The sequence below is a fragment of the Halyomorpha halys genome, unplaced genomic scaffold (genome assembly GCF_000696795.3).
Source record: "Halyomorpha halys isolate HHAL.00 unplaced genomic scaffold, Hhal_1.1 Scaffold430.1, whole genome shotgun sequence".
Classification (NCBI taxonomy): domain Eukaryota; kingdom Metazoa; phylum Arthropoda; class Insecta; order Hemiptera; family Pentatomidae; genus Halyomorpha; species Halyomorpha halys.
The window spans coordinates 309,348-321,717 of NW_027106536.1; the positions used below are offsets into that span (position 1 = coordinate 309,348).

General features: G+C 32.6%; 1 protein-coding gene across 12 annotated transcripts in view; it reads left to right on the forward strand.

The window, feature by feature from the left end:
• The window catches only part of LOC106682601 (heterogeneous nuclear ribonucleoprotein L), a gene marked incomplete at its 5' end in the record, with an annotated part of 271,663 nt that extends 259,509 nt beyond the window's left edge, over positions 1–12,154 (forward strand). For 6 of the 12 annotated variants that reach the window (XM_067044872.1, XM_067044876.1, XM_067044875.1 and 3 more), the window contains 6 exon segments: positions 916–1,102; positions 6,308–6,429; positions 6,835–6,985; positions 8,755–8,866; positions 8,984–9,076; positions 10,361–12,154. In XM_067044872.1, the coding sequence (XP_066900973.1) occupies positions 916–1,102; positions 6,308–6,429; positions 6,835–6,985; positions 8,755–8,866; positions 8,984–9,076; positions 10,361–10,455 (760 nt within the window). 12 annotated transcript variants of the gene reach the window in all.
• Positions 12,155–12,370: the final 216 nt, after the last annotated feature.

Sequence of the window (12,370 nt, forward strand, 5' to 3'; positions counted from 1 at the left end):
CTAAGCCCTGCTGCTCATACTCTGTGCCATCACTAAGCCCTGCTGCTCATACTCTGTGCCAACGCTTAGCCCTGTTGTTCAGATTTTGTGCCATCACTAAAGCCCTGCTGCTCGTACTTCTATTTTATTTATTCTTTTTGTTGTGAGTGTGTCAGTTATTGTGCTGAAATATGTTATTTTTAAACTTCAACTCAACATTGATTCACCAGAACTATTAATTGGAATAAAAAGACTGCCAAATAAATTATAGTATACAATGTCATAATTATATCACTAAACAAAATTAATATAAATGAGCATCTTCACATTGCCTTACAATTTTTAGAAATTTGATTTATTATTTACTATGCTTTGTTATTATTATTATGTTATTAAGTATTCCTTAGGTATCTATTTTGTTATTTTTTTCATTCAGATAAAGTTATGTACACTGTTGAGTTCATTATTATCCCTTCTAATATTTGTGTTGTGAATGCACTCTGACTTTTATTATTAGGTATGTTTACTTATATATATTTATAATTTGTCGATGCATCTTGGAAATTTTTGTTAATAGCCATTACATTTACTTTTTTATTATTAAACAAATTTAAGAGTTAATTATTTGGCCTGCCACTTCCCGAGCTCATAGAGAAATTATTTGTTGTTTATTAATTCTTTTTTTGGGCTACCCGGCAACAATAGATGGAGAAAAGCAATTGTTTGAATTTTTATTGTATGTAGTTCATCATTGAAATACATGCATGGACAAATTATTCATTATCGTAGTATTTTATGACACTAATGATATTAAACAAAACAAATATATCTTAAGTGAATGGGATACAAGAGACCCCCTCAATTTCTGTGGTTGCCGATGGTAGGCCCCTCTATGTTAAGAGCAGATTTGGCTGAGATTTGGCTATTGATGTATAGTAGGTTCATGAAGGCTGTGCCCGGCAGGGAACCACTCGTACCGGGACCGCGGGCGTTCCCAGCTCCTGCCAACGGGGGATCGCAGGGCGGCTCAGGCTGTGTTCTCATGGCCTATGGGCTCGACCCTCAGCAGGCCAATCCAGAGCGTCTCTTCAACCTCTTCTGTCTCTATGGAAATGTCATAAGGGTAAGTAGCACTATCTTTTGCTCATATTTTTGTTAAATTATAGAAAAAATAAAAAACTACCAGAACCCATGAAGGGTCTTGGGTTCAGTACCTGGTGAAGAAGGGACCAACAGTTGTGCAAGGAAGTGATTTGGTCAGAATCACGCTCAACCCCCAGGTTTTCCTTCAGTTTAGGGTATCTACTTTATATAAGCTGGGTGTGCCCCCAGGATTTTATTTTATTATATTATGTTGTATATATAAGTATTAGCCATTTTGAAAGTTAGTGGTAACCCACATTATTACCTTTCTTGTTAATTTACACATAGTTCTGAAACAGCGGTATTGGTAGTTTTTGATACTTAATTTAAAAATGACTAAGATGCAAATAGCTATTGTAAATGCTATGATAAAATACTTCCAAAATCATGGTACTACTCCATTGAAGGAAGGAGGCAAGGGTGGACGTAAAGGCTCCTGAAGGGGAAAAAAAATTATTTGCTTTGATGACTCAAAAAGAAGAATGAATAAACATAATTAGGGAATTTGGGGGGTCGAAGTAATGCTGTAGTTACTATTTTCTAAGATTATTATAGTTACAATAATTAACAATGGAAAGGAAGAGAAAAAATGATTTTTTAAAAAAGGAGAAAAATAAAATAAAATGTTATTATAAACTAAAATACATTCGTAAAATCACAGATAATATAAAAAAAAAAATGTTAAATATGTGAAATTCAAAAATTTTGAAAAAGCCATAGCACACAGCTTACAGCACACAGTACACAGCACACAACACAGGCTAATCAAAGTATTCAAAATAATAACAATTTTTATTTCTACAAAGTATAAATTTTAAAGATAGCATTGTATAGGAAAATTAGAAAAGACTTTGAATCTAAATACATTATTAAAGAAGTGATAAACTTCAAATCAGACATATAAGGAATAGGTCAACATCATGTTAGCACCTTTAACAATATAAATATTTAACACTACATGGATCAAAATAGTTAACAAGAAGTGGGAGTGGGATCAGGCTAAATACTTTAAAATAAATAAAATGAGCACAATCCAATATGTAAGTAACTGAAAAGTAGATGGGCATTCTACAAGAGAATAGGTATTATTACAAATTAAGGCAATATAAATAAATAATCCATTCTGTTAAATATTATAGTTACATCAATTTCAGGATAATCGGCTATAAAGTTCAGGAGAGTAGTACTTTGTTACTACACCAACGGTGCTTGGAGGTGATTTTGTCATGTCAGTCACATTTCACCACCAGATTTTCTCTAATTAAGTATGTACCCCCTTTACGAGACTGGATAGGCCCTGGAGGGCTCCAGAATCCACACGATTGACTCACAACTACAGTATCAGAATAAATAATTATGTATCACAGCCGGATTTGAAACCAGCTCCTTGGAGTTACTATCACAGTGCATGAGCTACGTCGCTTTCAAATAAAAATAACAACTATGTAGTTGAAAAAAAAAAAAAAAACAACTAACATTTTCAAATTTAATAAAGCAAAGAACTGACTTATATAATGACACTAACAATATGCAAATCACTGAGCTACACCGCTCTTATAAAAATTGGTTATAAAATATTTTTAATTGGGACAAATCCCTTAAAATGAGAAGGACATAGGAGGAATAATGTTAGAGTGAAGATGTTTCCCCGCCTACTGGGTCTCACAACTCCTTATTGGTCATGAGTGTTTCTCAGCGAAGCTTACCGCTCACACGATAAACATGAAGTGAGAAGTATTAAGATTTTTCTCCTTGAAAATAAATAAATAACAAAATAGAAGTCTTAGACCAAGATAAAATTATGAATATTATATATGTATACATTGATGACCGTAAAACTTAAATATAAGATGGTCAGGGTTACGGTAAAAAAAAGGAACAAACAGTTTATAACTATTTTAATGTCCGACATTTCGCCCCACTTTGCAGGGCTTCATCAGGGCTGTTCAAAGTGAAAGGTTGAACAGGAACGGGGGCTGTTCGCTTTGAACTTTGAACGCTTCAACCGTTCACTTTGAACAGCCCTGTGAAGTGGGGCAAAACGTCGGACATTAAAATAGTTATAAACTATTTGTTCTTTTTTTTTTTTTTACCGCAACCCTGACCATGTTCTTATATTTGATGAATATTATATTTTATGGTACATTAGTGTGTTTTTTATGATACATTAGTATATTATATGTTATATCAAGAGGGGTCCTGAATCTACATGGTCCATTTACGATATAATAGTACAAATAATTATCTGCCACAGCTTGACTCAAAGCTGGATCTTCTTAAAGGAAAAGAATTACACTATAAGCTACACAGGGATTGATAATTATCTTTTAGGTACTTGGTTTCTGATTTGGAATAGATTGCTTTCCGCGTTGAGGGATGTAAACTTTTTTAGTGCTAGGATTGTGAAGGGAAGTTGGTTTAAAATTGCACTGAAACTGCATGAAAATAATATTAAGAGATGCAAACACAAAGTATGGAAGTGAAGAATTATATTATTTCGACCCAACGATCGCTAAAGAATGTTTGTATGAATACCCTAAAAATTATAATAAACTTAGTAATTTCGAAAAACCTGATAATCAAAAGTACTACATTTATACATAAGTATATTCATAAATATACTTAGATATCACTGGATTCGCAAACCCGAAATCAAATTGATTATGTCTTGGTACAACAAAGATGGCATAGTAGTATAATTAACTTAAGATTTTTTAGGAGTCAAAATATGAGTTAAATCATTAACTAGTAATCGTAAAAATTTGACAAATGTTTATTATAAACAAGAGAAAAGAAAGCTGGAAATACTTGTTATTTTTCTATTTTGAAATTGCTTGGCTCGCACCTTCTGTCCAGAAACTTAAAATTTACAAAACTATTACCCTTCTTACTTTTCTTTATGGATGCAAAATGTGACATACCACACTAAGGGAAGGAAAACAGCTTGAGGTATTTAAAAATAAAGTATAGTGTAAAATATCCGACCCTAAAAAAAAGGATGGGTTAACTAGTGACTTCTGAAGGCTTCACAACACAGAATTGTGGGATTTTTTTTCTATTTTAGATATAGTTTATTCTCTACTAGCCATTTCTGGCATATGGGGTTGTTAGCAGCAGTGGGCTAATACGCATGGGATTTACATGCTTTGGGATTAATTTATTTTTGGTAACAATTATAGGGTAAGGTTTGACTATGGTACAGCCCAGCACAGGAGGGACTGTACTTTGTACTTTTTGATGGGACTGTACTTTGTAATCACTCAGCTGTCTCATCCTTGTTCTCCAGCACCAAACTCAGTGACACCCTGGGTCTCCTTCCTCTCCATTGCCCAGGTTACCACTTGACTGTATCTTGTTCTCTTTGACTCCTCCAGCATCCCTTCCAGTTGAATCAGACATTCCCAACTCTTCATGCAGTGCTGCCCTTACATCTTCTTATCATCTGCAGCTTTGCAATTTTTGCAGTTTGGAGGCATCTTCTTTATCTTCATCGGAGACTCCCTGGCGATATTTTTATCTCCATCACATCACCTGCATGCTAGTTCCTTCTCGCACCTAGCGATGGTGTGTCCCTACTCCTGACAAAGAGGTGGGTCCAGGACGTTTCTTATATCATGGTTCCATAATCCTCTAGCTATGCTATCCATCAGCATAATTGTGGACCTCAATCATCTATGTTCTTTGAAGCCCTCCTCTTTCAGCATTTTGTCCTTTGTCCTTTAGAGCTTGGAGACCCACTAATTTCTTTTTCATCTTTATAAGGACCATTTGGGCCTTGGTTACACCAATGGTCTCCTTGGGCAGACCCATGTCCTCCAACACTTCTTCAGTTGGTATCTCCTTCCATATGTTTCAAGGGCCCCACATTGCAAGTGAGAAGTTGCAGGTTGATAGGATGGCTTACCGCTCTACTTAAAATCTCTGAATTGCAGGATTTTTTTTTTTTTTTTTTATGGCCCCATTTCTGATATGGGGAGGGGTTACCGCCACTAAATGAAAAAGTTACACCCCAGGCTGGATTCGAACCAGCGCTGCCTGCAGTTCACAGATTGCTAAGACCTGCACCTCAACCACCTGAGCTACAGACAGCCTGAAATGCAGGAACTGCACCCGGTAAACATAATTCAGGTTATAGCATTACAGTGATTAAGATGAGTGTGTAACGTTGTAGAGCTTAGTAACAAACAGATCCCTTAACTGTTAATTACCCTGAACCGATGGGAAAATGTCCAAGGTATAAACTGAAGCATAGGTGGTAGGATTGAATGACTTATCTTGTAGGTTTGGAGTTGGATGGACATCAGTGGACGGATATGTAGGCAGCAATTGGTAATATCGGCATTGAACCTTTGGGTTTGCTAAGCCTTTATTATTATTAAAGTGGTGTTGCTTTTCAATTTTAGTTAAAAAACTTTGGTGACCTTCCAGCTATTCTCCAATCTTAAATACTTAATTTATTTTCATTCTTCCTTTTTTTTCTTAAACAACATACAAAACAAAAACACAGACACCTTTGTCATTGTGATATCATAGTCCTCCCTCACCGTTTATCTCTCTGTTATTTAAGAGATGAGACTAGGTAAGAAGGAATACTTTAACCATTAAAGGAGCTATCTTGTCTAATTAATTGCAGTGCTCACAGTTCAGTTGTGGCTATTCTGACAACTGTGGTAATTAAAACATTCTCCTTAGATATAAGCTTAGGTTATACTACTGGATGTTGTATCAGTCCGAAAGATAAGAATCTATTGCTTCTATATGAATGTTCATATTTTTTCCAGTTAAGTATAAAAGAGGCAATTAATTATTTACAAATTTTATTTTGCATGCAATTATTTTATATTGTTAATTATTTTTTCATTTTATTTAAATGAATATCATTTATTTTCTTTATCAATATATTATTCTATTCAACATAGCCTTTGACATTATTCATATTTGAGCCATTATCTCTCTGATTCCTCATTATTTCTATTTAATCCATTATTTTTCTGGTTCCTCATTTATTAAAATGCCCATAATTTCTGTCAAATTAAAATTTTACTTGCAAATAAAATACAATGCTTTCAAAATAGTGTACCTCAATCAACTGTCCTTATTACTTTAATTATATAAGTTTTATATTTATGCTTTGTTATTATTACCTTTTTTGAGATGAATAAACATATTGCATAATATTTTTCAGATCAAGTTTTTGAAAACTAAAGAAGGTTGTGCAATGATTCAAATGGGGGATAGTGTGTCGGTGGAAAGATGCGTACAACATTTGAAGAATGTTCCTCTCTTTGGTGGAAATTTGCAACTTGGGTAAATATTTGTTTTCGTTTATTTTAGTATTCCATTTTCTCTTTTAATTTAGTATCTATAATATTCTATATTTGTGATATATCTTTAAAACCATTACGTTAATTAAGAATTGGTAGCTAATTTGGAATTAATAGTAGACTTGTGATTTCTACTGAGCCTTCTTTGCAGTTGTTTGAATTTATTCACCTCCTTACAATCTTTTCTTATTTATTTTTTGATTGTTGATGATTATTTTTTTTTTTTTAAATTTCATGTCTTAATACTCTTTCTTTCTTTTTGAGATTTATTACTATTGCACCATTTAACCTATTCATAATATATTATAAAATTTATCATTATATTTTTCTGTTTTAAATTGCTAAGCCAATAAATAATCTAATTGGTAAGAATTTTATTCTATTTCAGATTTTCAAAACAGACATTCTTGAGCGAGGTTGCCCAACCATACAATCTGCCTGATAACAGTCCTTCCTTCAAAGACTTCTCGGCAAGCAAAAATAACAGGTTCATCAATGCTGCTATGGCGAGCAAAAACAGAATTCAAGGTCCTGCGAAGGTAAAGTAATATAATAACAGCTAACCTAGAAACTGATAATTCCTTCAGCTTGAAGGATTGAACCTAGTCATTATGCACCTGAGTTTCAAATTTCATTAATTTTTTGGTTAATTGTATTTATAATTTGAGTTCATTGTTTTGTTTTTTTACGAGGGTCGGTGGAAATCTTCAAAAGACACGGATAGGCCCGTATCTATCCGTGTGTGGTATTTTTACCCACTAAAACCACCGCCCTACACCTGTTCATTCCTCTTCATGGGACCGCCGCTAGGCATTACTTCATGGACGGAAATGGCTGAGTGCCGCCTCGCTTTCTTTGCATGGTTTTCACGTTTCCATGCTAGTTACGTCTTCTAGCCCTCTCCTCCTCTCTCAACCTCTTGAGGATGACTGGTGAATCTCTTCATTGCATTCCAGTGCTGGACTGAGAGAAGCATATACCTCACCACGTTTTTTGGTGTGATGCGTCCACACACTCTCTTCAATTCACTTCTTTCTACCGCAAAGGGAATGCAAGTGAAAAACACGTGCTCCGCGGTTTCCTCGACAGTCTGATATCCAGGGCATTCCGCGGTGTTGTCCAGTTTGAATCGGTACTGGTAGGCTCTAAAGCAACTATATCCGGTTAAAAATTGGGTTATGTAAAAATCCATCTCACATTGCTGGCGGCCATACCACGTGCCCACATCGGGTATTAACCTGCGAGTCCACCTTCCTCAATCTGCTGCCACTGGTCGATGGTTATTTTTCGCTCTGCTTCTCTCCAAACGTGTAAGCGTCATCCGAGTCCCTTTCCTTTTTTCCTCAACAAGGAGGAAGTTTTTTTTGGACTTCTTTCATAGCTGCTCCTGTTGTTCTCCCCATTGAACTGCATTAGATTTCCGAGAGCGATCTGCATTATGATGCACCATTGGTGCATTGGGTTGTGTGGTTTTCTTGGCCTTCCTTTTATCGCCCGTTAAAGAAGGTGTGGTTACTGTTACCTCTGATTTATCAGTATTCTTCCTAGGTGGACTTACATCCTTCGTTTGGGTGTGGCCGTCTGCAGTTTTGATAGGGAGTGCAGCTATTTCTAACTTTTCAAAGTATAGTTGTATTTCGCATGCAATACTCCTTATCTTGCCATGCACATTGTTCTTGGTGCAATTAAAGGAGAGAAGCTGTTTAATCTTGCTCCCAAGATTCTGCATCACCTCTGTTGTGGTAAGTCTTGTGGCATTAGATGCTACAATGGCCAAGTCTCCCACCATTGCAGCACTGCGGTCGTATGATGACTATGCCAGGGAACCCACTTTCGCGTTCCCTTTCGGCGCCGTTACTGTGGTTCCATGCCCCTACACCATAGCACTGTTAACCATATCTTCCATCATTTTTCATAGTTGTGTGTGTGTGTGTGTATATATATATATATAAACAAGTTGAGCAGCCGCTCGCAATTTTGTTTTTGAGTTCCTCCATCAAATAACAATGTTTTCCCCCATACAATCAGAATTAATCAACTTTTTCTTATAATTTTCTTAATGTTCCCTTTTAATTGTTCAATTTCCAATGTCTCTGATTTTATTTTTCAAGAGATGTAAAATATCACTACGTTATATAAAGAAAAAAAAGGTAACAATGAGCAAGTTTGGCAAACATTTTTTGTTCTATCTTGAGTTATTGAGTTATTCTAATTTTTACTCTCATTTGTATTCTGGTATATAGTTTTATTAAAAATTAATGACCTAAAAAAGTTATCATAAAGTTATTATTATTGAATATTGTTATAGATACTTCATTTCTTCAACACTCCTCCAGATATAACTGAGGATCAGCTTTATCAAGTTTTTGAAGAAAAAGATGTCAAGAGACCATCACAAATCAAACTTTTTCCCAAGAAAGGTAAAGTAAAATATTATATTTTTTAAATTACGACTTTTGTTTGTTCATTTTCCAAAAATTTTCCTGCTTTAAATGTTACATTTTTATTTATGATAATAATTGTTTTGTTTTTTTCAGAACGAAGTTCGTCTGGCCTGCTAGAATTTGAGGACCTAGCTGACGCTGTAAATGCACTCGTCTACTGCAATCATGCTCCAATTAAAAATCCAGGTATTGATGCTGTATTTTATTTATTAATTTTAATTTTCATGTATCTAATTAATTTGATTAGTCTCCTACTCAGTGTCATCCCATCTTAAATTTCGATAAATGTTTAAGTTTTTTCTATTGGTACCTAGTCCAACTTCTAATGCATTACACAAATCTTTTAATGAATTTGAAATCATTCTTTGGAAACATAGCATATTTGCAAATGAAAATTAAAAGAAGGTAAGATATTATAAAAGCATGTAAATATATTGTCATTTTGACTCTGTTTGTTTGTTGTTGGTTAAAGGTGTAAAACCTTTTGGTCATCAACGCCTTTGTTCTGACTCTTTTGATCGAAAATATCTGCAAAAAATGAGACTAAATATCGTTATGTAGATTTCTATTTTAAATGTTATTTTGTATTATTGTCTTTCTGTAGTTTTCTTTAATGATAATAAGCACTACTTCTTTCAATATATACGTGGTATATTGTTTGTAAGTATATTTGATGTTTTCATTTTGCTTATTTGAAATATTAAAAAAATAAAATAAATTTTTCAAAGAAATTATATTGATCACCATGTTATTGCGACAAGATTTTCCTGTTTCCTTGTTGAAAATTATAAGTTATTTAAACAATTTATAGGGTTGACATATTGATGTATTGATATATTCCTTTTTTTTTCTTGAAAAATATTTCTCTATGAAACTTCATTTTATTTTTTCTTTATTACCTGAAAAGATTGGTATTGTTGAGTCATAAACACAAAATCTGTTAACAAAGAAAAATTATACTCACTATTTCCCAGCTTCCAACTGTAATTTGTCTTTTCTTCAACCGTAATAAAGATTTCCTTCAGTACTAAGCCTCTCCCGTCTTTCCGATTTCTACTAACACTACTACCTAATGTATAGGTTATATAATAATGCCGTAAAAAAACCCCAACAATGAAAACAAATTTATTTCTAGAAAATGGCTCAACTAACGTTGCTGCAATCGATTTATTATGATAGCCACTGTCCATTGTATGCACTACTTTTCTTATAATGTATGTATGAGAACCAAACGTTTACGAGATACCTCTCCTTTATAGATGGCATGTTGTTATAGCTAACTTGATTATATGAAGTTTTGATGGTATAATTAAAATTGAATAAGGGTAAAACCAGGGGAAACAACTAGTGTTTGATAAAACATTAAAATTGTTTTTCATAATTTTATATGATAATTATAACCATACTATATAAAATATTTTTGACACTTACTTCGTATTTTATTACTAATTTGATTATTTTATGTTGCAGATAGTAAATTTCCATATATGATGAAGCTATGCTTTTCGTCTTCACGTTCCATTACAGCAAATGGAGGGACCGGATTTAAAGACGAAACTCAGTAGAGATTCTATGCCTCTCAGTTTCTCTGTTTATGTCAATTACTATTCGTATAAGAAAAATAAAAAAGTACCAAAAAACATTTTAAAGTAACATAATTTGTTGTCGGTAAAAAATATTAAAAAAAAAAATGAAAAAAATAATAAATAAAGTATACAAAATTATAGAGAAACTGTTTACATTCGAATATGATGAATGAGTATAAGTTGTTAAGATTAAGATGTTAATATGGAAAGAAGATTTAAATATTAGATTTCTACGATGACACGATACACCAATTATTAAAGGAAATTGTAACTAATTAGGGTTTTTAATTTATTTTTGTCCATTATGTTATTTTGTTAATGCTCAGCTTGTAGGCAAGCTGTATTATTATTAAATTTGTCTACTCATATTTTATTTCAATGTTTTTTTATTTATTTAAGAGATATGGTTGAAGAAGACAGGGCATTTTAGCATTGACTTTCATTTCTTTTATTTTAAGTTTAAACGCAAACACATGATATTTATATTGAGGCAGAAGTGACTTGTGTGATCGTTATGTAAAAGACAGTACGTGTAGGTTAAACTTTAGTGCGTGCAAAGTCCAATTGTAGAAATATTGTGAAAATAGATTAGTGTAGAAGATTTTTTTTTCTTTGTTGAATACATTTTATAATTATTTGAAAAATACAAAATTGTATTAATGAATAATTTAGACCTACCTTCAGGATTCAATCCCTTATTATTGATAGTGGTTAATTATTTATATCAATATTAGTTGTATTTAGCCTATATTTTATGTTTAAGTTTGGTATTGAAGATATATCAATGGCTAGTAATTTTATTTCTTATCAGTTTTTTTTTGTTTATATTGTTTTCTTTTTTTATCGTGCAGCTTGATTTATTCGATCTTAGGAATCAGAAATTTTCTTTATTAGCTTATAGACAATTAGTCGTGAAAATTGATGTTTGTATAATAGTAAATTGTGGTTTTATTACACATTTAACTAGTAAAGAAAATTGTGAACACCATTTTAGAGTAGTAGGCTAACAGGCATCAAGAATAACGGCAGTGACTGAGCGCATATGTTCAACTTTGATCTGCTTCATTAATGTATGTCTCTAGTGCTTAGCTTGCTTTCATGGCATTTAAAGCCTAACTGGGAAATGTCAACATGCATATTTTGTTTACTAAAGTATATTTTATTTACTAAAGTTAAAAGTCTGATTTTCTGAAAAGTTATGATCATTTATTTCATTCATCAAATTTTTTTTTATTTAAAATTTTTGAGAAGTAAACTTTTATTTTGAATTTTTCAAGCATGTCGATGCCATTTATCACATCATTTGATGAAATGCTTTAGATCCCTGGACACAACCATTGTATAAGCTGTAAGGTTTGTTTTTTTTTAATGAAATCAATTTTTAAATCTTATATCTGTCTTTTTTCCTTTTTCTTTCTTTTTTCAATTTGATTTATGGGGTGTTTTATAAATATTTAGTATTAGTAGATTTGGGGTTTATTTAAAGAAAGATTTGTAGTTGATTGATGTCTTCTCACTTGTATGTTTATAGTTATAATGCTCTCGTTGTTATGTATTAAAAATGTAGGAATTAGCAAATTACATTTTTAGGATAGATATTTGAATAAATATATATACACATTGTGACACTATAAACCTGTGAAAACACAAAATAAAATAACTTCATAAAACAATGTAAGAGATCGTAAAACACCTCATTTACCAATTATCTGCCAAAAATACACCAGAGCAAGCAAAGCTTTTGAAAACAACATTACAATACATACAGGTACGTTGTAAGATATTTTTTCTATAACACTGTTGCCAAATGATTTCATGTTTTTTTTTTTTTATTTATTAAGTTTACATTTTTGTTTTTATAATATGCTGTACACAGTGCCAGAAAGTTGGGACC